Source organism: Marmota marmota, unplaced genomic scaffold (assembly GCF_001458135.2).
Source record: "Marmota marmota marmota unplaced genomic scaffold, marMar, whole genome shotgun sequence".
Lineage (NCBI taxonomy): Eukaryota > Metazoa > Chordata > Mammalia > Rodentia > Sciuridae > Marmota > Marmota marmota.
The window spans coordinates 4,241,707-4,267,871 of record NW_026000108.1 but is presented as its reverse complement, the minus strand read 5'-3'; the positions used below and the strand labels follow the sequence as shown (position 1 = coordinate 4,267,871).

Sequence of the window (26,165 nt, the reverse complement as noted above, 5' to 3'; positions counted from 1 at the left end):
GTGGCAGAGCCAGGATTTGACCTTAGGGAATGTGGCTTTAGAGCTTATAGTGTTGACTCAGGTGCCATTCAGCTTTCCAGCTACATTGATTTATAACTTTCACAACAGCTTGGTGAGGTAAGTCATATGCTCACCATTTTACAATTAAGAAAATAGACCAGAACACTAAGTAATGAGCTTAAATTCACAAGCATAAGTGACTGAGCTGAGATTCAAATTCCAACATTTCCTACTAAAAACACTACATTTTCTTACTATGATATTTGTTAAAATTTGAGCTTTGAAGATAAAAACTCTCCTTTTACTTATTTTCAGAGTATAGTGCTTATCACAGTGCTCAGCAAAACAGTTGCTTGATGCACAGGGCAGTGTTAATGTACAGTGTACTTTATTGTGAACCATGTTGGCTAATGGTTCTTGAATGATGTGAGTGCTGACTCTGTTAAAATGAAATATTCCATTTTGCTGACTAGCAGCGTTGTTTTCCTGCATGTAACACATCAAAGTGCTCATTTCAATCTCTTCACTGCTTTTCAGGTACTACGAAGCATTTCCACCACTTTCTGAGAAGCCAGTTTGCCTGCAAGAAATCATGACTGTGTGGAACAAGTCCAAAGCCTGCTCTTACTCCAGCTCCTCTTCATCATCCACAGCCCCCCCAGCAAGCACAGACACATCCTCTCCCAAGGACTGCAATAGCGAAAGCGAAGTCATCAAGGAAAGACGCTCTGAAGTGTCCACTGCTGTGCATGAGAAAGCCCAGGGCAGAGGCAGACACGAGAAGGAGGACAAGCTGAGCAGTGGCCCTGCCGAAGAAAGGCCTGCCTTGTATAGAAAGCAAATGCGGCACAAACCTGAAGGGAAGGTCCGCCCTCGCTCCTGGTCTTCCGGCTCTAGTGAAGCAGGCTCAAGTTCAAGTGGGAATCAGGGAGAATTAAAAGCATCCATGAAATATGTCAAAGTAAGACACAAGGCACGAGAAATTCGAAATAGAAAAGGGCGGAATGGGCAAAGCAGGCTGTCACTGAAGCATAGTGACAAGACAGAGAGAAGCATCCACGCAGGCGGCAGCAGCAGCAGCAGCGGGTCTGTGAGGCAGCTGTGCAAGCGCGGCAAGAGAACAGCCAAGGAGACAGGCAGGAGAGATCCGGCCAGCACTGCAGGGAGGGACCTGTATGCGGAGAGCAGAAACGACACCGAGTATAAAGAGGAGCCGTTGTGGTACACTGAACCAATTGCTGAATATTTTGTTCCTTTGAGCAGAAAAAGCAAACTAGAGACCACATACAGAAACAGACAAGAGTCAAGTGCTCTGACGTCAGAGGTGGTGGAAGATTTGTCTGAGTCAGTGCATGGTCTGTGTATCAGCAACAATAATACTCACAGAACATACCTCGCAGCAGGTACTTTCATTGATGGTCACTTTGTAGAAATGCCTGCAGTTATAAATGAGGATATTGACCTCACTGGGACCTCATTATGTTCTCTGCCAGAGGACAACAAATACCTAGATGACATTCATCTATCAGAATTAACACACTTCTATGAAGTGGATATTGATCAATCCATGTTGGATCCTGGTGCCTCAGAAACCATGCAAGGAGAAAGTCGGATTTTGAATATGATTCGACAAAAAAGCAAAGAGAATACAGATTTTGAGGCAGAATGTTGCATAGTGTTAGATGGTGTGGAGTTGCAAGGGGAACGTGCAATATGGACAGATTCTACCAGCTCTGTGGGTGCTGAGGGCTTGTTCCTGCAAGACCTTGGCAATCTGGCTCAGTTTTGGGAGTGCTGTTCGTCCAGCTCCGGCGATGCCGACGGAGAGAGCTTTGGAGGAGACTCTCCAATTAGACTCTCTCCGATCTTGGATGGCACAATGCTCAATTCACACTTGCTTGCTGGCAATCAAGAGCTCTTCTCAGATATTAATGAAGGATCTGGTATAAACTCTTGTTTTTCAGTGTTTGAAGTGCAATGCAGTAATTCTGTTTTACCATTTTCTTTTGAAACACTCAACTTGGGAAATGAAAATACAGATTCTAGTGCTAATATGCTTGGGAAAACACAGTCTAGATTACTAATATGGACCAAAAATAGTGCCTTTGAAGAAAATGAACACTGTTCTAATCTTTCAACAAGAACTTGTAGTCCATGGTCCCATTCAGAAGAAACACGTTCAGACAATGAGACATTAAACATTCAGTTTGAAGAGTCTACACAGTTTAATGCAGAAGATATTAATTATGTAGTTCCTAGAGTCTCGTCAAATTATGTAGATGAAGAACTTCTAGATTTTTTGCAAGATGAAACTTGCCAGCAGAACAGTAGAACTTCAGGAGAAATTCCTACATTAGTTTTCAAAAAAAGATCTAAGCTAGAATCTGTCTGTGGTATTCAGCTAGAACAAAAAACAGAAAACAAAAACTTTGAAACTACACAAGTATGTAGTAAAAGCAGTCCACACGGAGATGGCTACAGCTCAGGGGTTATCAAAGACATTTGGACAAAGATGGCAGATGAAAATTCTGCGACTACAGTAGAAATAGAAAGAATTGATGACGAGTTGTTTTCCACCGATGTAAATAACTACTGCTGCTGTCTGGATGCTGAAGCAAAGATGGAGACCCTTCAGGAGCCTCGTAGAGCTGTGCAACGATCTGAGTATCATCTCTGGGAGGGACAGAAGGAGAACCTGGAGAAGAGAGCGTTTGTTTCCAGTGAGCTATCAAAGGTGGACGGTGGGGATTATACTACACCCTCTAAACCTTGGGACGTGGCCCAAGATAAAGAGAACACATTCATTCTTGGAGGGGTTTATGGAGAACTCAAAACCTTCAGCAGCGATGGGGAGTGGGCAGTTGTACCACCTGGTCACACAAAAGGAAGCTTGTTACAGTGTGCAGCGTCTGATGTTGTGACAATAGCTGGAACAGATGTCTTCATGACACCAGGAAACAGCTTTGCTCCTGGCCATAGGCAGTTATGGAAACCCTTCATGTCATTTGAACAGAATGATCAGCCGAAGAGTGGGGAAAATGGATTAAATAAGGGATTTTCTTTTATCTTCCATGAAGACTTGCTAGGAGCTTGCAGTAACTTTCAAGTTGAAGATCCTGGACTTGAATATTCATTCTCTTCCTTTGACTTAAGCAATCCATTTTCCCAAGTTCTTCATGTGGAATGTTCATTTGAACCTGAAGGGATTGCATCTTTCAGCCCCAGTTTTAAACCGAAATCAATCCTCTGCTCTGATTCAGACAGTGAAGCTTTCCACCCTAGGATATGTGGAGTTGATAGAACGCAGTACAGGGCTATTCGGATCTCTCCTAGGACTCACTTTCGCCCAATTTCTGCATCTGAACTGTCCCCAGGAGGAGGAAGTGAGTCGGAATTTGAATCTGAGAAAGACGAAGTAAATATTCCCATTCCTTCTCAGGTTGATGTATTTGAAGATCCACAAGCAGATCTCAAACCTCTGGAAGAAGATGCAGAGAAAGAAGGCCATTACTATGGAAAATCAGAACTTGAGTCTGGAAAATTCCTTCCAAGATTAAAAAAGTCTGGAATGGAAAAGAGTGCTCAGACATCACTGGATTCCCAGGAGGAGTCAACTGGGATTTTGCCAGTCGGGAAGCAAAATCAATGTTTGGAATGTAGCATGAATGAATCTCTGGAAATAGATTTAGAAAGCTCAGAAGCAAATTGTAAAATAATGGCACAATGTGAGGAAGAAATTAATAATTTTTGCAGTTGCAAAGCAGGTTGTCAGTTCCCTGCTTATGAAGATGATCCAGTTTCTTCAGGACAGCTGGAGGAGGTATGTCTGTGCACGTCAGCATTTGGCACAGGATTGGATCAGGTATAATCACCACTGTTCATCCTACTACCAGGAATAGCTGTATCAGACAGCAAAAGATAGGGTTCAACTATTGGGGAGACTAGCCCAAATGTCTTTAAGAGTTGTTCTTATGATTTTACCTTTAAGGACGGAAAATGGATTTGATTATAAATTTGAATTAGCAGATATTCTTTCAAAGGAAAGACATTTTACATTAAATCACAGGATTTGGGATTCTTTTATGTTAACATACATGTGCTATGTGTAGAGCAGAAGCCTACACAGCTGGGCGGCGGCCACGCCTGTGATCCCAGGCACCTGGGAGGCAGAGACAGGAGAACTGTAAAGTCTGGGCCAGCCTGAGCGACTTTCAGACCCGTGTCAAAATAAAAGTGAAGGTGGGGGCCGGGGGGGGGGGAGGGATGTAGCTCAGTGATGGATGCACTTGCCAACTGGGGCCTGGCTGCAAGCTCTGTTGAGTCTGTCAAGGGAGGTTCCCAATGACAGTTTTGTTAATAGGAATCATTGAGTCCTCAGCCACATTCCTAAAAGTGGCTCGAGGTTAAGTTGATTGCACCAGAGCTAACACTTAAAGCAGTAACCTGTTTCCCAAAACAGCATAGCAGCCTGCCTCCTCCGGCTGCGATTGGACACAGCAGCGCCTGGCCCTTCTCTGGGAGTGGCCAACTTGACAGGCAGGGTTGGAGTTTTAGCAGTGTGCCATCTGAGGCAGAGCAGCTGGTGTGTCCCCCCCCCGCCCCCCGTCTGTCCTGCATGCGAGTCCCACCCACACCATGAGGCCCTCTTCACATACCACCTTGCCCTGACATGCCCTCAATTCCTCTTCTCTCCTACCCACCCCACCCTGCATCAGAATTAATTTCTTCATTTTCTTGATGTTCCTGCACGTTGTGGCTCTTTAATTGCACTTCTGTGTCTCACGAGTGAGTTATGCACCTTCTCTCTCACCCGACTGTCAGCTCCTGTGGCTGTGGACTGTGCCTTGCTTATTCTTTGAGTCAGTGCCTAGGTGTGCAGCTGCTTGCCTGTGATTGCAGGAAGCCCCAGGTGACTCGAATCACTATTCTAGAGATCCCCAAGGGATGAGTTTCATCCCATTCAACACTGAAGTCTGAACTGAGGAAAAATCAGTAATGTTGTTAGCCTTATTTGTTGTTTATTGCCCCATTTTCCTCCTTAAATATTCCTTTATGTACTTTGTATTTCACCTGGTTCCAGATTGGGAAGAAAGAAAAGGAGGAAGGAAGCACGATTCCGCATCACACCACTACCACACTCCTTCGCTTTCTAGTATGTTGACACGTTTACCTGCTACCAGAATTCTGGGTTTTCCTGAAAGCTTTTAGCTCTGAAGGACGTGTGGGTGTCTGAGAGGTCTTGTCAGTGCTTGGAGCTGGGGACGAGAGCTGGAGAGAGTTGCCTGCAGGATGGTTTAGGACCAGGCAGGATTGGGACCTGTGCCCTTCTGCCTTGTCACACTGCCTGGTCAGTCTCAGGAGCACCACTTAAAGCTCGCTAGTGGTCCATCTGTTTCAGAGCAAGAGGATGAAAACGCAGGGTTTCTAATAGCATTGGTGTCTGGGAGCATAAGATGTTTTTTGAACATGCTTTAATTCAACTCAATAGACATTTATTAGACACCTGTCTCATGCCTGCCTGTCAGTATAGTGAGCCCTAAACAAGACTGTCCTTGCCCATGAGGAGTTCAGACAAGGAAAGGAAACCTATTTGTAAGCAGTTTATTCTGGTTTATGTCTGGTTAAGCTGCAGAAGTTGCCAGTGGGTGTTGGCACAGTGCAAGCCTCCCCAGGAGCCACCTCTAGTGTGAGCTCCACTGGGCTCCTCTTGGGTATTTTCTGCATGGATAAGCAAGTACCTATTCACCTATCTCTTCCTATTTTTCTCATTTTAACTAAACTGGCATCACACTATAGTCACCCTTCTTCTTTTATTGCCTACATACTATTCCCTTGTATGGGTGCACCACAATTTAACTGGCCAGTTCCTTATCTTTCAGGGCATTAGGGCCAGCAAATTTTCTGGTAATGTGGTAGGTGGAGCAGTGAAGGTGAGCCCAGGAGGCTGTTGGAACCTCTGGAGAATCCTCCCAGGCTTTGAGAGGTGAGGAAGGCTATTTACACACACCTGGGTATCAGGGTCAGAAGGAGGAGGCAGACCTTGAGAACAGAGGGCACGGCAAGGCAGGGGGCCTGCACCACAGGCACACGGGGCGATGAGCTTGGCTCATGGTCCAGGTATAGATGGAAAGTCAGGAGTAGCAGGAGAAGCACTGTGCTGCATGTATCTGTTGGTGCATAAATCTGTGGCACAAGTGTCCTTTGCATTCATTTGGTTGCCCACTTGGTGCCAAGCACTTTGAAGCCCAGAAAAGCAGCAGAAGTCTTCCTCCTCTCTTTTGGGGACTTTCCAGTCCAGTTCAGGGGAGGAGGTCTTTTTGCCACAGGCAAACATTGCTCTGTGAATGTCACCAGTTCTGGAGGCCAGAGAGGGACTGAGGGTGATCTGGGTGGCAGGGCACCCAGCTCACCTGTGCTGGGGCCAGACAGATTCTTCCCACCCGACTACTGAGGACATGCAGGCCCAGAGGGCTGGGAGGCCTGCCCAGAGCCAGAGCTCCTCCCGCCACTCTGAGCAAAGAGAGTCTCAAAGCAGGACTCGGGTCTCTGCCTTTGGAAGGCTTCCTTTTGCTTTTGCAAGCTGAATGACAGAGGCACAGGGGTCCCTGAGTAAACCAAACCCTGGCAGCTTGCTCTCTCAGAACTTGTATGTCCAGTGAGAATTTAAAGCTGTGAAGCCTGTTCATTTACCTGATTTCCATTTTCCACCTTCTAAAAAACTCCTGAGGCCTGGCGCCTATCGTTCTAACTACTTGGGAGACTGAGGCAGGACGATGGCAAGTTCAAGGCCAGCTTCAGCATCACAGCAAGACTTTTTCTCAAAAAACAAAAAAGAGCTCAATGGTATAGCACTCCTGGGTTCTATTTCCAGCCCTGAAGAACAGAACTGAGGAGGATGTCTGCGGCTGGAAGCATTTATGGTCAGGCTTTTGGGGTTAATTAAGTTTATGTCTTTTTGCTCTCACGCGCACCCACCCCTGTTCCGTTTCTTCCATCAAATGTGTTAAGTGCCTCTGAGTGGAAATAAGTAGAGCCCTGCATTTGGGGAGCTACCTGCAATCTTGGGGAGCTAATAGCAAACATATTGTGTGCTGTGTTAGAATATAAAAGGTATCTGAAAGAAGGAGAAGGGTTGGAAGAGGCATGTGGTGGGTTGGGACTGCTGGGAGGAGCTTCCCAGGTTAGTTGAGTGATGCGGCAGGCTTCCTTGCAGAGCTGCCATTGGAGGGAGGGAGCCCAGAAGACACCCAGAGGCAGGCAGGTGTGTGTGTGTCTCCTCGGGGCAGGCCTGTTCTGTTTTGCTTTGCTTCCTGTTCCCTCTGTCCTTTCTGCATTCCTTTTAGTCACAACCAAACCAGAAGTTGAGTAAAGTGTGAGCTCTTTAGACGTTAGATGAGCAAAGTGTGGTCTCTGCCTCACAACCTAAAAGTTGGCAGCAGCTGAGGGGAAGGCTGTCTCAATGATGCACGTTGGTCATGTTAGTCATCTTTCTGTTGCTGTAATAAAATACCTGAGAAAAATAGCTTCAAGGAAGAAGGGCTTATTTTGGCTCATAGTTTCAGAGTTTTAGTTCATGGTCAGTTGGTTCCATTATTTTCGGGCCGCGAGCAAGGGAGAGCATCGTGGCGGGGGCAAAGCTGCTCAACTAATGGTGGCTTGGAAGCAAAGAGGGAGAGAAAGGGCTGAGGTGCCAGTATTTCCTCCAAGGGCACATCCCTAATGACCTAGCTTCTTTCCACTAGGCCTTGTAATAGTGCCACCGGCTGGTGACCAATCCTTTAACACGTGGGTTTTGGGGGTCGTTAAGATCCAAATCACAACATTCTGCCATGATGCAAAATGCATTTAGTCCATCTTCAAGAACCCCTACAGTCTAACTGTCCATCATTGTTCAAAAATCCAGGTCCAGAGTTTCCTTTAAATGTCAAGGCAAACTCTTAGCTGTGAGCCCCTATTAAAAATTAGGAAACAAGTTATGTACTTTCAGGATACAGTGGCACAGGGTAAACTCCCATTCCAAAAGGGAGGAACAGGAAGATAGCAAGGAGGAATTGGACCAACGAAAGACTGGAACTCAGCAGGGTAAACATTAAATCATGTAACTCCTTGTTCGGCATCCAGGGCACAAGGTGGTGTGAGGTGAGCTCCTCAGCGCTTGGGCAGCCCTACCCCACAGCCTTGCTGGCTGCAGCCCACATAGACGCTCTCTAGGGATGGTTCTGCCCACCGCATGCAGCTTTCTTTGGCAGTCGGTCTAACTTCCTGGCATCTCTAACTTAACTGGGGTCTCTATTAGAGCTTCAGTTTGACTCTTAAAGCTTCACACTTCACCCTGTCAGAGGTGCTTGTAGGGACTCCTGACCTGCCAGATGTTGCCTGACCTCCCAGGCTTTGTTTTGAAATCTAAGTGGCAGTCTCCATGACCCTATAACTCTTACATTCTGCATGTCTACAAAACTGTGTCACATAGATGGTGCCAGTGCCTGTTGCCAGTTTGAACTTGAGCCAGCGAGCTGCATTCTGAATGCCTTGATGCTGAATAGTGGGACTCCATCAGGGGTGGGGATTCAACAGTGGGCCACTGGTCTCAAACAGCAACTTAGAGTCTGAAGTGGGGGTGGGGGTTCCTGCTGATTCCTAAGTTGCCCTCAAGGCATTGTTCCTATTGCCCTGGTCACCCCGGCCCCACAGTGCTGGGGAGCCAATCCAGGACTCCTGCATGCAAGGCAGACACATCACTACCGCATCCCCAGCCCTGCTGGCTCATTTTTAATGGTGCTGATCTCTAGCAACTGTACTCTTCTTGGCTGGGACTTCACTCCTTTTCTGGTCAAGTTTTTCATATCTTTCCACTCTGCTTTCTGCTCCCCAGTTTCACAGTAAACCTGGCTAAAAGCCAGCAATATCCATGCCACTACCTGGGTGCTGTGCTGCCTTGAAATTTCCTCTACCAAATTAATTAGTCCATCCCCTTTAAATTTAGCTTTGCACAAAGTCTCTGGGCATGGACATAATGTAGAAAAGTTCTTTCTATATTGAGGTTGGCCACAAGTCCAGTTCCCAATAGAGTCCTCGTTTCTGTCTGCAGCCTTGTTAGCACAGCCTTTACTCTCCATAGTCCTATCAGAGTTCTGGTCTTCTGATCTCCCACCAGAATCACCCATTAACTCTGCTTATAGCATTCTAGTCTTTCCTCCAAATTTTTCCAAACTTCTTCCGCCAACCAGTTCCTAAGGCTTCTGAATCACATCACTAAGTATAGTTACAGAAATGACCCTACTTCTCAGTATCAGTTTTCTGTTTGCTTTTCATTGCTTATGGAAAAAATCAACTTAGATTTGGTTAGGGTTGGGTATGGTGGCATACACTTGTAATTGTAGCAGAGTGCCTGTGGATTCAATCCCCAATACCACCAAAAAGAAAAAAAAAAAAGATTTGTTTGGCTTATGGTTTCAGAGATTTCAGTCAAGAGTCACTTGGCCCTGTTAAATGCCTACCACAGGAATTGACACTCAAATTGAAGATGCAGAAAGACTCCTAAAATTGTAGTAGAAACTGATAGGCTCTTACCAGTGGTTTCAACAGGAGAGAAAGGAATTGGTGTGCTCAGTAATATGAGTCTAGGCCCAGGAATTGGTGAGTTCAGCTCTGTAGATGCTGAGAATCTACTTTGTGCTTGGAGATGCAAAGATGATGAGTAAGATGTGGGCCTGCCCTTAAAAAGCTTCCAGTTTGATTCCATTGGCAGCTGCCCTCGGCTTGGCTTGGGCTCCAAGCCCCGTGGTGTCCTGGCCCTCCAGCCTGCTTTCCTGCCGTGCCCCATCCTCCACAATGAACTCTCTCCCTCTCTCATCCTTTCCTTGCTTCCTGTCTCAATAAAGGATTAAAAGATAAGCAGTCTTACTGAACTCACACTAGAAAAAATTGATCTGCCACCTCCAGATCCAGCTCTCTGTGTAGTGCCTTGGGATGATAAGAGGATTCTGGCCAGGGGAGCCTTCCTTGCTGCCCTGAATGGCTTTAAGTAATATCACAGGACAGGCGAGGCCTTGCCGAGGGCTTCAGGGTGCTGGGAATGGTGTGCCAGGTGCTTTACATGCCTCGAATTCATTGCTGACCTGCGCGTTTCTCACCTCATTTGCATGAGGTAGAATTTTGTTCCTTTGGCCTGGGCATCTATTATCTAACAGCAGGACTAGTTTTTATTGTTAGGATAAGCTGTGGAGAAAACAGTGCAGGTTGACTGACCTGGGAAGACAGTACGGTTTCCTTCAGTTCCTAATTGAGGAATATATCTGAAAAGATGCATAAAATGAGAACAAAAAGTTTAGTGTTTCTTATGTTGTAAAAGACATGTTATTGAATCAAGCAATTTTAGACCCATAAAATAATTTACAATTATAAGCATAACAGAATCCTATTGGAGAATTGTTTATTAGTTACTAAAACAGTCCAGAACACATAATGTTAAACTCAAATCCACAATGGCACATCTTAAAACAACAAAGACTCACGCAGAGTCCAGGGCTGCTCCGAGAGCAGACTTCTGTTGAGAGCACAGTGTAGGGGCCCCGGGCAATACAAAGATGCAGAGGCCAGGCCTCTTCTGGGAGAGCTGGGCAGGCAAGTGGAAAGACACCACCAGGGTGCAGGTGCTGACCGAGGCTGACTAGGAGTCTCCTAATGAGTACTCTCAAGGACTCTCCTGGGTCACTGAGGAGAGCCGCTGTTGACCACCAGCCATGCTGCCTCATTGCCCAGGTTGGTGGCAGGGTCTTGCTGGGCTTTGAGAGTTGGAGACTTGGGTCCCTCCTGTTAGGCTGGGTGCTTCCACTCTGCCTTGGCCACCGGCGCTCAGGGTGTGAGTTCCCCTGCTCCTCAGGAGTCATGCCCTCATGGCTTTTGGGCAACGCTGTGGGTTTTGAATATGAGTTTGTGATTTGTCTTCTTTTTGTCCCAGCTTCCTTTTGAGTTCTCACCTGAGCAAATAGTTTTGTTCTAAAGAAAAACATTTAGGCTAGTAACTGCCTGTAAGAACCTACCTTGCATCCCATCTCTTCTTTTGTTACCTCCTGCCTTATGTGTGAAGAAGAGGCCCCCATTCTTTAGAACACCTCAAGCTCACGGGCATGTTATCTTTGTGCACTGCTGAAGTCAAGAAATTTGCCTTAGTTTAGGAGTATTTCCTGTTCTGTTGTAGTTTTGCCTTGTTAAGAGTTCTCTGGGCTTACAAGATGGTCATTCCACTTACAGTGTGAGTGCTTTTTAAAGAAGACTTTCTTTTTTTTTTTGTAGGAAAAAAACAGTTTTGTACAAGAGATGAAACAATATAAATTCAAAACTTACAGATAAGGGTTAGCTCTATCACTCAGTGGAAGACTTTCTTTATTTTCTACAAACATATTGGCCTTTTTCTTTACCATATCCAGAACAGTAAAAAACTCACCAATTTAAAAATCCTGGATTTGGGGGGCGGGATGTAGCTCAGTGGGGGAGTGCTTGCTTGGCAGGCACAAGGCCTTGGGTTGAATCTCCAATACCACATAACACACAAAAAAAAGCCCTGGGTTTTAGTCCATAATTAATAAATAAAACTTATATTTTTACCTCTATCCTGAAATTTATCAATGTTTTCTATATTTGGTTTAATCTGAACAGTTTCCTGTATTGAACACTAATGTACAAGAAATGAATAGAAGTCAAGAAAAGCAGACCTGGTGGGAAAAAGCCTTGTACTCTCCTCTCTTCCCTGCATCAGAGTGTGAAGGTAAGGAGGACTGTGTTATTCATTATGCATTCAGACTTTGAGTTCATTAAGAGCAGTAAGTTTTCTGGCTGTGACTATCAGTCTAGGAGACTCTTAGAGGGTTTTCTGTGGCCAGTGCTTTGCCACGCTCTGGGGATACAGCGATGAGTAAGAGCCAGACCCCACTCTGGAACTCAGCCATGGGCTGATGGAAGGAAAGGACAGGAAATTCATGAAAAGTCCAACCATTGATGAGATGCATACAAGCTATATGGACTTGGGGAGGAAGAGGTAATGAGGCAGTGCCTGGGGAGAAGAGGGTGAGGGAACTGGGGCAGGCAGAAGGAGCAGGGAGCCATTGTATTCAGCTGGGCTGTGGTAGACGGGGAAGGTCCTGTCGGGAGTTGAGGGTGTAGGGAGGGCCTGATGAGGGACTTCAGTTTGTGCGTCAAGGTCAGGTGTGTGTTTAGGACACTTGCAGCAGCAGTGAAGATGGAACTGGACCTGCAGGGCATCTGCCAGGGTGCCTGGGCTGTGGCAGAAGTTGGAGTGGTGAGACGAAGGTGTGAACTGAGGTGGTGGCAGTGGCAGGGATAAAGGGAACATGATCGAGATGTGTAGAGATGTTTGTCAAGCAACTTCCTGTGAGGAGTGAGCACCAGATAGACGAGGAGATGGTGGCCAGGGGGTGGCAGCTGCTGCTTTGGGAGAAAGGTCACGAGTTTGGGGCATGTTCTGAGAGCACCATCCGAGCCTCCCAGATGGACCTGTGCAGAGCTATAAGACATTTCTACCTAGAGTCTGGGGAGAAGCAAGAGCTAAAGAAACATCTGTGAGGGTGAGGTCAGGCTGCTTAGCCTGCCTGGCTCCTGGCCTCCTGGCTCCCGCATGCTGGTTCCTTACCAGTCTCTCCCGTCAGAGCCCTGCAGGGCCACCGTGCTCTCATATGTGTTCAAGGGTTTGCCTCTGTCATACTTGCCCACAGTCAGCCTTCCTTCCCATGCCTGGACAGAACCGATGGGACAGAGGCAGGGTTAGCATCGAGACTCTTCTTGGGGGTTGTCTGCTTCTCATTGGTCTGCAGCTGTGGCAGCTTCCCAAGTCCTTTCCTTCTCCCCAGGGGTCCTGAGAAGAGCAGAGGGCCGAGTCTTCATGTGGCTTCTGATTGTCTGGGAGCCCTGTCCAAGGTGGTGGCTGCTCCTCTCCTGTGTTAGCTAGTGGCTTGGCAGCCCCAGGGTTGGCAAGCTGCTCTGCAGCAGCCTGGCAGGGTCTTGGGCCTAGTTCCCAGAAGAGGAAGCTATGTATCAAGGTGGGCAATTTGCCCAGATCTTGCAAGTCAACTGTTAAGTGTGACTGGAGGCCAGGTTGTATATCCTGTGGTCGAGAAGTTTTGTCCTCCACCACAGCAGTCTGTGCTTGGCACTGAGCTGGACTCCAGGGTTGGGGCAGCACAGACCTTGTCTTCCTGAACATATAGCCTGCAGCTGGGTCAGGACAAGACAGGTGCAGGTGCTGGGAAGCAGGTGGGAAGTGCCAGAGCTGTGCACAGAAGGAAGGGCCCCGAGAGACGGGTGCTTGCTGTCTCGTGGTGGGAGACCCTTCCTCATAGCAATTTTCCAACACACTCAGCTCATGCTTCCCTTACTTGAGTTCAGTTTTCTGCCTCCATTAGTGGAAGTCCAGCTCTAGCTCCTAACTGTAGGTCCCTGGTCACCTGCACAGTCTTTCAGTAGCTGCTAGCAGATGAACGTCCATGGTGCTTTTGTGTGTGAGGTGGGGTGGCACTAGAGGAACACTCAGAGGACAGATAGTGGTAGAGCTAAATCCCATGCATTTGCCCTGCAGTGATATTATGAAGCACCCCTCTTTCGACTTACAGGATGGGGACAAGTAGCCTCAGAAGAGGGTTAGCCAAGAAAACAGGTAGCCCCTCACCCACCAAGCAGAAATAGCCAGGGACTCCTGTTCCAGTGTTGCAAGTAGTTCATAACAGGCACGTGCTACCCTGGGCCAGTGGCTGGCCTGGAGCCCTCTGGGTTGCTGGGAAGGGGATTGTTCCCTTTTACAGTAGGGTGCAGAGACAGGCTGGAGGTGGGGTTGCTTGTACTGGCACCCATCAGGCCTGAGAGCGCCCTTGGCGCTCTGCCCTCACCTGTGTTGCCATGGTAGGTGCTTCCACTCTGCAGATGCGTAGCTTTATTCTGCTGGACGCTGTTCCAGGCTCTGGGAACACAGGCAAACTGTCCCACTCCTCCTATTCAAGGGCCTTCCGAGCAGGGACTTGAGGGCACGGTGCAAACCACTTAGAGCTGGGGCTCTACAGGGAGAGAGGCCAAGCAGAAGTGTGGCTGCCAGAGTGGGCACTCAGGAGTACAGTGGGATGAGGCCAGCCAGGGACTGGCAGGGAACTCACAGAGCCTTGAGACTCTCCAGGGCTCTGGGAAACGGCTTCTTGGTACTTCGAAGGCCCATTTGATGTCAATGTGTGTGGCCTTAGCCTTGCAGAGCAAGCCCTGCAGGGGAGCAGCACAGATAGTGGCTAGAGCCAGGCTCCTGACACAGACTGAGCCAGAGCCCAGTGCCACTGTGTCCAGCTGCTCAGCCTTGGCACTGCCTAGGTCTTCCTGTGTCTCCACTGCTGTATTTCTAAGGACCTAAAAGGAATGCCTTCCTGGTAGCTGTGGAGGGCCCAGTACCTAGAGCAGTGCCTGACACATGCATGTTACTCAAAACCTGGTGGAGCAGTAGGAAAACAAGGACAGCAGTTCACCATTGCCCTTTCCCGATTCCCTGCATGAAGGGGCAGAGGATCGCTCCACCTGTGAGCATATCCTAGTCTAGGGAACAGCCTCCTGCCCCTCATAGCCCTCCCCTGGCAGCAGTGGGGAGGGGTGCGGGGTGAGTGGCAATTGGCCAGGAGGGGTGAGACAGGGTCTCCAGCCTTATCAGAGGGTGGTGGTCTTCTCTGCAACCATCCCAAAGCCTGTCCTGGCCAGCAGCTGTAGAGGGTGTGATCGCTGTATCACTCTCTGACGTGCCTTGCATGTGGATGGCGTAGCATGGAATCAGCTGCAGCCTGACCAGCCTGGGGCCTGGGCTGCTCTCCTGACCTGACCTGGCAACTTCAAGTGCCTGCGGCTGCCAGACCTCTTGGCCCAGGTCCACCCCCGATGGAGAGGTGGTGCAGTGCTCCTCGAGGCCCACCTTGTCCCCGTGGCTGTGGGTGGGGGAGTCTTAGCATCTGCTTGATGCCTCATGGTAGCACTCGTGGAGGACCAGGTGTGGAGGGCTCACAGGTCAAACCCAGCGCTGCTGGAGTCCTCCCCGCCCTTCACCGTGCCTCTGCCACAGCGGCCTTCTTCAGGGAGTCAGGGAATGAGGTGTGCTGCTGGAGAGCAGCTCCAGAGACCAGAGCCCCCCGGGTGACTTGGGCATGCAGCCCAGGCAGAGAACGGCTGCCCTCCCTGGGTTCGATTCCTTTCCATCCAGTGGGCCACTTGTGCAGTTGGAACTCGGGCCTGACTTCCTTCCCCACCCCAGAGATGGCGTGAACACGTGTTAGCTTGGTGTTGAGTCAGAAGGAGGCCAGGACACTGCCCCACTGTGTCTCCTCACTGCACCTCCCTCTGTCTGGGCTGCTCTGTTCCTGTGTTTTATGAGCATATCCATGGTGCATCGTCTGTCTCCTCCATTCCACGTTCCTTCTTGAGAGCACAGACCTCGTTGGTCCTTTTGTCCTGTGTCCCCAGGGCCTGTCACATGGCAAGTGTGATGGTGTACTGTTGAGTGACCGTCTTGTGGTGGAGCAGTAGGAGTACCAGCTTACGCTGGCCTGGTTTTAAGAACTCACTCAAGAGTGGCGGGTCCAAGAAGCTGCTGTTGGTGCGGCTTTCTTCTCGCACACACCTGGCCAACTATGCTTTTAATGACTACCTAAAATCTCCAGAGGGTTGGGAGACCTAGGTTTTCAGTGAAAACGGAACAAGAATGTGTGTTTCATAACTGTGTCTTAATGGAATTTCCCCTTTCCCTCTCTTCCCTTCTCCACTCAAAATGATTAAGAATGTTATACAAATGCCAAGGGAGAGAATGGTATAGAAGAGTATCCAGATGTTAAAGAAATACCCAGTAATGAAGAGCGTCTGTTAGATTTTAATAGGGTAAGTGGACTGTCCTCCTCGTTATTAACATAGAATGACTACCACCTCCCCTATCTCTCTAGTCAGAAACCTGGGAGTCCTGGGACATGCCACCCCACCCCAGGTGCAGACTTCCTCCTCTCTGGCCCTTCTTTGGGCCTGGGGTCTGCCTCACGGCCTACCTTGATGATCCCTGGCCAAGCTTCCTAAGGAGCCCTGGCTTTCCCAGCCTTTCCTTCCCAGGGCTGCCACAGAGCATTTCTCAATGCACAGCTGCCCCTGTCACCCCACTGCTGGTCCCTCAGTGGTACCTCTTTCATCTTTCAAGGCGTGCCCCAGGGGAGACCGTCCTAGGGCCAGTTCTGCCTGTCCAACCTCTTGGGGGCCTTTGCCACACTCTGTGCAGCATCCTACTGGCCTGGTACCCAGCTGTGTGTGGCTTCTGATGTCTGCCTCCCTGATGGGCCAGTGAGCGCCTTGGGACAACAAGGCCTGGCTGGGCCTGGTTCAGTGAGTCTCTAACCTTGCCGTTAGGCAGACAGGTGAATGGCCATGGGAAGCCCCTCTGCCTCCCAGTGTTGATCTTGCGTGTCAGCTCAAGTCCAGTGAGGGCTCTCCTCTCAGGTGCCCTTTGGTGTTGGTACCGTGGACCTGTCAGACTGGGCGCAGCAAGGCTGCCTCATGAGGCCTCTCCAGGGATTTTGCCTCAGTGAACAGCTCCTGTCACCTGCCCCACCAGCCTCGATCCCCCAAACCTAATCAAGTGCCACTCCTCAGCCCCTGCTCTTGCCCCCGGAGAGTGTGCCTTCAGCCTCTTCACCTCCCCTCTACCCAGCTAGGCCACACCACTGCTCCCAGTCCACGATAGCTGCCACTCCAGCTCCCTCTTCCAACTTCCCCCGACCTCTCCAGCCAGCAGTGCAGGGTGGCGTCACAGCACCCTGTGCACTAGGCTCTGCTGGCATGTCCACCTTGCACAGTAGAAAACTGCAGCATCTAAAGAGTACACACTGCCAGGTGCAATGGCCACGCCTGTCATCCCAGCAGCTGGGGAGCTGAGGTAGGAGGATCGCAAGTTCAAAGCCAGCCTCCGCAATTCAGCAAGGCCCTGAATTTTAATTTCCAAAATAAAAACTAAAATAGGCTAGGGGTGTGGCTCAGTGCCTAAGAGCCTTGGGTTCAAGTCCTAGTACAAAAAAAAAGAAGAAGAAGAAGAAAGAGTAAATGCTATTATCTAAGGTTGTGGAGACACTGAGTCAGTATGGACCTGATCTGTGAGCCCAGCAGTCAGACTGTAGGACATACGTTGTACCTGCTGCACTGGGACAGAATCCAGACTTCCTGTGCGCCTGTGAGGCCCTGTTGTTTTGCCCTCTCTGACCTCATGTCCCGACACTCTCCTCGCTCTTTGGCTTTCTGTGCTCCTGCTTCAGGGGCTCTCAAGAAGGGGCAATGCTGCCATCTGGAAGTGGGGTGGGGCTGGTGCTAGTGGCGATGACAGGGAAGGGAGTGTTGCTAGTTGCCGTGACTGCCAAGGGGCTGCCACTTACATCTAGTGTGCTGGAGACCAGAACTGCTAGCCATATGGTGGGGGCAGTCTCATACAATAGAATGTGCCTAAACAGCGTTCACGAAGACGGGACCCAGTTCAGAAGCACTGCCTTGAGGCAGCCATGAGCATGCGCTCTGCCTCTCCTCGAAAGCCGTGCCTTCGGCCACTCCCGTGCCCTCCCCCCGTGCTGTGCATCTGCAGTCTGAAACTGTGTGTGTTGGTCTGCTTGTTGGTCTTCTCCACTGGAACGCGAGCCCCAGGAGGGTGTGGCCGTGCTGTCCTGCAGCACGCAGGCCTCAGTGGAAGTTAAGCAACCCTTTTATCCTACCCTGCAGAGCCACGTTTGTCCAAGTGACTGATGTGCAGAGCGAGGGCCGGGGTCCTTCCTGGGCTGAGGGAGAGGTGCTCTTGAGGCCCTGGAGCTTGTGCTGCTGTGCGGCACAGCAGGACACCAGGGCCTCCTTCTTCATCTCTGTGTGTGAACAAAGGGTGCGTCAGCCCTTTGGAGGCAAAATCTGATTTTGATCTGTTGAAAATTGTTTCTTGACTCGCAGGTGTCTTCTGTTTATGAAGCAAGATGCACAGGAGAGAGAGGTTCTGGGGCGAATCCAAACGGCCTCCGCAGGAAGACATGTTCCAGCGCCAGCTCCAGCTCGGGGGACTCGGGCTCCGAAGGTGGTGGCGAGTGGGTGGGCCCCAGCGAAGAGGACCTCTTTTCCCGCACTCACCTCTAACCTGCAGAGTAGTACAAATTATTTTTAAACGATATGTGATGGGAATTGCCCTTCTGTGAGGCCTGTTAATCTAAAGCAACAAATAGGTTTCTTCTTCAATTAACTGATTCAGATCAGTAATTATCTTTCTCTTCTTGCTTATTTTAGAGTTGAGGACAGCTGTCCTGTTGAAGATTTTTTTTCCAAGCTGTTAAATTCTTGGCTATTTGAAATAGACTAGCTTGTGTTGTGGAATCCAGATGGGTGTGCATGTGCTTGTCGTAGAGGTGCCGCTGCGCCTGCACCACCCCTGCAGCCCCGCCCCTCACTGCAGTCACGTCGGTACACCGTCACATCGCAGTGTCCACACCACTCCTGCTGCTCAGAGACGTGGCTTTGTTCTCAGTCCCTGGGAGATGCGTCCTGCCCTCTGTGGATCAGGCCTTTGCGAGGGCAGGAGGGAAGCCTGAGTGACATGGCCATGGTCTCCCTTCAGTCAGATCTCATGTGCATTCAAAGTAGAAACCACAGAGGCGTGCTTTTAGAGACCCACCAAATACCGTGTTTCTGTCTTAGGATCCCCCACCCCAAAGTATCATGAAGATACTGTGGTTTGTGACTTTTTTGCTAACTGAAGATGCTAAGGACTTGGGCCGTGGGGTGGTAAATGAGGCAGAGTGGGTGGGGTGAGACACCCACCCTGCCTGCCCCGCGCTGGTGTTGCAGTGCGTGGACACCAGAACGCCGTCAGGGCTCTTCGTGGAGAGTCTGACAGCACACAGTGAGGACCTTGGTTGCACATTTTATTTTCTGGTGACTACATTAAATTAAAGCCCCCAAAACTTGAAGTTATAAACATTTGACATGAGATAAAGGCCACCTTATCACCCCAAAGAAATCTTTGGCTGCTGCAGCTAGCTGCTCTTGTGGCTGTGATGTAATGTAGCTTCTTATATCATCTTGTGTTGGAGAGAAGGTTCTAGATGAGTTGTGTGTGCGGTGGGTTGGGTGGGTAGAGTAGTTTTCCCACATGCCCATGTGGCCCCTCGTGTAACCTGCTTTGCAGCACCTTGGTGAGTCTGGGGGTCGGTGCACCTCGTGCAGGTCGCACTTGTGCGTGCAGACACCTCCTCGAGCTCTCCCAACACTACAACAGTTTGAAGCCAGGAGGAGCACTATCTGCAAAGCCTGGACGTTTTAGGTTGTTTTTCTCTTTTAATCAGTGCATCATTTTAAAAACACCTAATCTGTGAAGTCAGTTTAGCATCTGTGATATCGGGAATGGCGGTGACGCCCGACATGGCCGAGACAGCTTCACCACTTGCTTCAGGCAGCAGACGCACCTGATTAGCTAGGAGCTGAGCTGCCTGTGAAGTACCTGACTTGCTTTGAGCATGTGAGTTTATCGCCTTTTTCCCAATAACAGAAACACCGTGGAAGGCTGTGGAGTCGCCGAGGCTCCGTGTGTCCTCACCGTGAGAGGCTTGATGTGATCCTCTGGTGCCATCTCGCCGTCGTGGGGGTTTGTCTTTATACAGCGCATCTTTTGACACTTTACAGTGGGTTTGTGTGTGCGTGTGTGCATGTGTGAGGTTTTATGTTGCTATTATTTATTTACAGATATCAGATAAGTTTTTATGTATTTTTCTTTCTTCTGGAGCTTCCTAAAAATTGATTAGCATCTGCACTGAAATATAATTTAACAGCAACAGCAGAAAAGGATTGGAAGTTGTAAAATTCCTAAAATCACTGCGGCAACGATGATCTTAGAAATCGTTGCTTACGTAGCAGAGACCAAATAAGTAGATTTCAGACACAACCTTGAGCTCAGTTGGTTTTGGACAGCTGCTGTTCATCAGGAAATGGCTCCAGGTGGCAGAGTGCCAACCTCCTCAGGCGTGGGACGGTGGAGCACCTTCTACAGGGAATGGGGATGGATAATAGATGGGCCAAGGGATTAACAAATTCTGTATTTATTTGTTTTAATAGTTAAGTGACTAAAACTCAGAGGCTTTCAGCAACAGAGTTGAAAGTGTGGTTTTTGGTTTTGTGAATGGATGATCACAAAAAGCATTAAAAACATAAATAAAGTTGGCAAACGCTGAAGCGCACTGTGGTATGAAGCGCGTTGCATCTCCATGGCACTGAAGTACCAGTTTCCATTCCTGGGCTGAGATTTTTTTTCCCGTGGTTGTATTGTTCTGATTTCACGTACACCAGAGTAACTGATTTTTTTGTTTGTTTGTTTTGTTTTCTTGTGGAGTTAACACCAAATAAAAAGTTGTAAAAAGAGTGCGTTGTCTTTATTTATCATCTCAAAGGTTCTTTCATGTAGGTCCCAGCTTCTGTGTCTGCCTGTGAAGCAGCTAGTAGTGGCCTCATCAAACATCAGCAGTGCCTTGTCAGGCACCAGGGGTAGAGACACCCTCCCCGGAGTCCCCCAAGGCCATGCTGGAGCAGGCTGCACCACCCTCCTCATGGGTATGCTGGGCTACCCACAGGAGGTGTGCCTGAGGTGGAGCAGTGCTTTCCTGGTGGCTTGCCGTGGTTCCCCGAGTGGCTGTGTGCACTGTTGCCCCTACCCGCTGGGGTTCTGGCACGGTGTCTACGTAGTACTTCCCAGATGCCTGTGCCTGCAGGAGAAGGGCCAGTGCCGAGGTGGCCTATCACCCAGGCTCTGACCTGTTCCCGTCCCCAGGAATTCTGATATCACAGAACTGTAGAATTAGGAAAGGCCTTTCTTTACCTCTGTCACCCAAAGAACTCAGGCCACTGCTGTTGCAGCTGACACTGCTGTCTGTCACCATGATTTCAAGGCACATGCAGTGAGTGGCCATGGCAGTGCCCAGGAGGCCTGTGCCTGCACCAAACCCAGAACAGAGAGGAAGCCCAGCCCCCAGCTTCTCTTCCAGGCAGCTGGTCAGGTGACCTCTCAGCCTGGCACTGTTGCCTCAGAGCCTCTGCAGCCGTAGCCACTGGTGTGGGTGATTACAGCATTTCCAGGGACAGTTGCTTCACATTGTCAGGCTAGCAATGACGGTAATGTCACCACCGCCTCACATCAGATGGTGCTCACAGCATCAGGGGATGTGAGCTGGGGGCCCCTGAGTGCCCGGAGTCTTCCATGCACTCTGTGGTGTTGGCCAACCCTGTGAGGCAGGTAGAGTTGCCCCTGCACAGGTGGGTAAACCGAGGCACCATGAGCTGTTAAAACCACACTTTTTTGCTTCACCAAGATCCCATTAATTATGAACAGTGTGTTGGGAGGCATGGGCCCTCTGCTTCCTTCCGCCCAGAAGCCTTTCTCTAACCCCGGTGCTGGGTACTTGCTGCCTGTTGGCAGGATGTCATGTCCCAGGGTCCTCCTCCACCCCCACTCACCCCCACCACTGTATACCTTCAAGTGAGTTTTTCTCTCAGGTGTGAGTGGGTTTCATAATGGGACCTCTCATCAGGGTTGGTCACAGGGACAAGATAGTCCACAGATTGCTGGAACGCAGAGGTGAACAAGATACAGCCCTGTCTGCTAGGCTGTCCGGCCTCTGACTTCCCTGGGTTTGCTGTCCTTGGCAGGAATCCAACTAAGGTGGACGTGCAAAAGGGAAGTTCACCCCATGAATCCAGTAATTCGAGAAAGTCACGCCTGCTCAGGTTGCCCCTCCCATCCTCCCTCCACTGGTTAGCAGCGCCCTCTGAGGGCACTTGCCTGGCCTGTGGCTCCAGGCCCCACAGAGGCCATGGACCACTGTGCTGTCTGGGTATTGACCACAGTCATGTCACCCTCTCACCTTGAAGGGAAGTCACATCAGCCTTTTGAGATGACAAACCAGCTTCTGCAGTCCCTGGATCCCATGGGAGCCACAAAGGCGGGGACCAAGGGCAACAACAGAACCAAGTGTCCATCAGAGCTGAGCCAAGGGCCTACAGACCACCATCCCTGTCGGGGAGACAATGGTGCGGTCTTGCTCCTCACATTACACCCAGGGACCACTAGGGGCCCCAGGAGTCGGAGAGGCCTGTTGGAGGGGGACAGAATAGGCCCCACCCTTTGGCCTGTCACCCTTAGGCCCTGTTACAGATGGGGATAGGGTCCCCTTTTAGATAGTCTCAAGGCTTAGATGAGGCCACTATCAAAGCTGAGAGCCATCTGTCTGCTGGTCCTCAAGAGTGGACCAAGGCCAGGATCCTGGGTCAATGTGTGTAGGGGCTGCTCTTCCCCTTCATTGCCACCTGGGAAGGCACCGTGGGAAGGGCCCTCTCCACCAGCTGGGCCTCTATCCCAGGGCCTGGGAAGACCTGGTGCCCGAGTCCTGGGGCAGGGGACACAGGTCAGCACTGGACTCTGGGAGCTCCTGTGTTCTCTCCAGCCTGCTCACTGACCCACCTGCATGTGCACCATGTTGGGTCCTCCCCGGCACACCTAGGGTACCCATTGCTGTGGCTGGGAGTCCAAGGGACTGGCCCAGATCACTCACCAGTGGTGGTGAGCTGGAGGCTGCTGTGGATTCATCAGAGCCCCAAGTGAAGGTCCCCACAGTGACCCCCATATCTGGTTAGGGGATTGAACCAGCTGTAGAGCTAAGTCTGGGGATACTGCCAGGGCTTCTAGAACCCTGCTATGGATCTGCCTGGACACAGGCTGGGAACCTGAGCAAGACAGCATAAGATGCCCAGTGCTGGCCAGCTTCGTGCCAGAGCCAGGAGCGTCCTCCCTTACAGAAGAAAAAGTCCTGTGAGGACCTGGGCCCTCTGTCAAACCCAGACTCACACCAAGGACGTCCTGTGCTCAGTGGGACCTCACTGATTCTCACACATCTTTGGGCTCTGCCCCTAAGCAGTGAGTGGCTGGCTTCTTGTCAGGGGCCTGAGGGCACCCTCTGTGGCTTTTCTCAGGACCCAGTTCCTGGTGGTCAGAATGTCAAACATAACCACCATGTCCTCCCACAAACTTCCCTGCAGACCCACGATAACTGGAGCAGCACTCCTCCCCGACCCCTGGAGGCTGCCTGATGCTCTGTTGCTGTGTGCGGCTCTCTCCCCAGGCCACAGATGGGGAAGCTGCGCAGAAAGGTCAGGACCCTGCCTGGATGACAAAGTCATTTGTGACAGTCCCTGGATCTTGGCAGCAGCACTGCACTGTGAGGCTGACTCCGGCCCTTCACACCTGCGCTGCTGACTCCTGCCTGAGCTGCTCTCGGTGTCCCACCTCTGGTAGCCTAAGCCTGCCTGGCAGTCCTGCTGCCCAGAGTGCGGGGTGAGCCTGGCCTCCTTTCGGCCACTGAGATCAGGTGGAAATCTCCAGGGCTCTGTGTTCCTGCCTTCCCTGCTTCCTCAGGCTCACTCGCCTTCTACCTCCTCTTCTCAGGCTGCGGAGGACCTGGAGGGACGCAGGCCCAGGGAGGTCCCTCTGCTTGCAAACAGGTCCTACTTCTTGCCAGGCCTGGGTGGCATCCCATGTGGACAGATGGCAGGCTGTCTGGACAGGGCTGCTGGGCAGAAAGCCTAGTCTTCCTACTGCCCTTCTTTGCCTTGACCTTTCACAGGCATCAAGTGGGAACGGGGACAGCAGGTTGGAGTTGTTGGGGGGCCGAGGTTGTCTTCATTTTAACATTAAGCTGCTAACAGTGAGGAAAGAGAAGCCTCCTGGGCCTTGGGCTCCCCACCTGTGAGAGCTGGGTCGCTCCCCATTGAGGGAGAAGGGAGAATTCTCGGAGGTGTCCCAGGAGGGTGTGGCATCAGGCCTGGCATGGAATGCCCAGTGTTTGTGGAGAGAGAGAGGATGTGCCCCAGGCTGCCTGACACTCCTCCCACCTGGGTATGTATAAGTCCTCATTTGGACATCAGAGGAGAAGCCCCAAATCCAACTGTGCACCCAGCAGGTGTGCTACAGATGTTGACTTCCAGTAATATTAAAAAGGCAGGCAGCGGTTTTACGCCCCCATTTGAAGAATGAAGAATGGAGTGGCTTTTTTTGGCATTAGCAAGGCCAGCAAGTTCCTGACTGGGTGGGCTGGTGCTCTGGGCCCAGGAGCAGGGTGGAGGCAGGTGGCTGGCAGCCACGATGATGTTCCAGTTGAAGCATCTGGTAGACTGCTGATGTGGTTGATGTGAACTGGGGTCTGAGGTGGCGGTAAAAATGAGAAAAGAATGAAGCTGGGCATGGGAGAGTAAATCGGAGTCACCACTGCAAATAGGGTCTGGCAATTTCAGTTCATGAAACCAGGACCTATCCTGTGCTAGGCCCCAGTCCTGGGATCAGTAGTGACTTTCATTCTTCTGGACCAAGAAAGCTCCTTCCACCTGGTTCTATGGTAATGAAGGCAGCATGGCTTCTCTTTAGTCTCCTTGGTAAACCGCAGTCTCTCTAGGCTGCCTGGGCACAGCCCTCAGGTCTGCAGGAGTTGGAGAAACAAGTGGCGGCCCCTCCCAGCTTCTGTAGCCGTCTTCCTTCCTTGGCCCTTACTGGCCTGCCTGGCAGCCCTGCAGGGACCTTGTGAAGTCAGCTGGCTGGTTGTACACAGTGAAGCCTGCTGGCCCCAGCTCTGCCCTGACCAGCTGGGTGGCCAAGACCATGGGACGTCTCTGGGGAGGATATGGGAGGGGTGGGCGCTGGAGCGGCTTTACATATCCAAGGGGGTGTGCCTTCCTTCCTGCGCGAGGAGTTGCACGGTTCATCTTCAGGAGACATGTGAGGGTCTGTTTCCACCTCATGTCTCTGCAGACCAGTTGTGGACATGCATTTCCTCATGGGCAGTATCCGACCCGCCATGGGGCAGCCGCAGATCAAAGCAAGCAGTGGAAGCCCCAGTTGGGCACAACTTCCCTGAGACTGGAGCCTGAGTGTGGCATGAAGTCCCCGTCGATGACAAGAAACAGGGTCTCCCTCCTCATTCCTGGGCCAAGCCCACTCAAGCACTAGGGGAGCCCGCCAGGAAGGCCTATGGAGCAGCACAAAGGGTCTGGCCATCTCCACCTAGGACCTCACTCCACCTGTGCCCTACAGCAAGTCAGTCACTGGGGGCACTGAGTGGCCTCATCTGCAAGTTTGACTTCCGAGACTAAAAGGAGTAATGTGAGCTGGGGGTTGGCTCGGTGGGAGCGCTTGGAATGTAGGAGGCCCTGGGCTCCATTCCCAGAACCTTAAAAGGAATGAATGAAAGGAGCAACATGTCTGGCACACGAGGCTGCCCCACAGGGTGTGGACTCCACCATTAGTACCCCTGAAACCAAATGGGAACACCGTTCCCGCAGTCACCAGTTCATGTCTCAGAATCCCATCCTTGGAGTCCTAGCTTGACTTAGCTGAGGAGAGAGAGAGATGGGAACAGAGAGATGGCAAGGGTCAGCCCATGAGAGGCCTTGATGCCTCTTGCAGTAGTCTGGACTTCATCCTGCAGCTGACAGATCACAAAGGGGCAGACAGGTGCACCATTTACGTTGTGGGTAAGCCATGGCCCCTGAGGTTGGGTAGGAGATTTAGAATCAGCTGTTGCACAGCAGAGATTGGCTAGGACTTTGATAGTGTTTCAAAGTGTTAAAAGCTCAGTGGACACATGTGGACGAGTCCTACCAGCGACCCGGCAGGCTTACTCCAGTGCTGGATCCCCATGTTGAGGGCCCTGTATAGGCCGTTCCCTCCCGTGACCTCAGTTCCCTCCTGTGGAGTAAATGGGGATCAGCCAGTCCACCTTTAGTCTGGTGGTAGGCTTTGTCATTTGATCACAGGTAGGATTAAATGTCAGCATCTGTGAGGAATTCTTAAAATCGTAGTTGTATTGAAGCATAGTTGGTCTTGCCATCTGACAGCCCTAATATGAACCCAGCTCCGTGTGTGGCCTGTGGCTCCACGTTTGACCAATCTGTAAAAAGACTTCTTTTAAAGATGATTGGGGCCAGTGCTGTGCCACACACCTGTAATCCCAGCAACTCAAGAGGCTGAGGCAAGAGGATCAAGGCCAACCTTAGCAACTCAGAGATACCTTGACTCAAAATAAAAAAAAAAAAAAAAAAAAGGG

At 50.5% G+C, this 26,165-nt stretch overlaps 1 protein-coding gene and 1 non-coding gene across 17 annotated transcripts in view; both read left to right on the top strand.

Annotated features, from left to right (window-relative positions):
• The window catches only part of Kiaa0232 (KIAA0232 ortholog), a 76,779-nt gene extending 56,346 nt beyond the window's left edge, over positions 1-20,433 (top strand). For 6 of the 16 annotated variants that reach the window (XM_048784140.1, XM_048784130.1, XM_048784135.1 and 3 more), the window contains 5 exons: positions 538-3,862; positions 5,081-5,152; positions 11,659-11,767; positions 15,809-15,906; positions 17,992-20,433. In XM_048784140.1, the coding sequence (XP_048640097.1) occupies positions 593-3,862; positions 5,081-5,152; positions 11,659-11,767; positions 15,809-15,906; positions 17,992-18,171 (3,729 nt within the window). In that variant the 5' untranslated portion in view covers positions 538-592 and the 3' untranslated portion in view covers positions 18,172-20,433. Of the gene's footprint in view, positions 1-537; positions 3,863-5,080; positions 5,153-5,879; positions 5,984-11,658; positions 11,768-15,808; positions 15,907-17,991 lie in introns of those variants that run through there. The other 10 variants (XR_007340981.1, XR_007340980.1, XR_007340982.1 and 7 more) reach the window with 10 other exon arrangements.
• A 3,772-nt stretch (positions 20,434-24,205) lies between these two features.
• LOC125611014 lies at positions 24,206-24,275 on the top strand. Its single transcript, XR_007341125.1, has one exon. It is a non-coding gene; the product is annotated as a small nucleolar RNA SNORD104 (small nucleolar RNA).
• Positions 24,276-26,165: the final 1,890 nt, after the last annotated feature.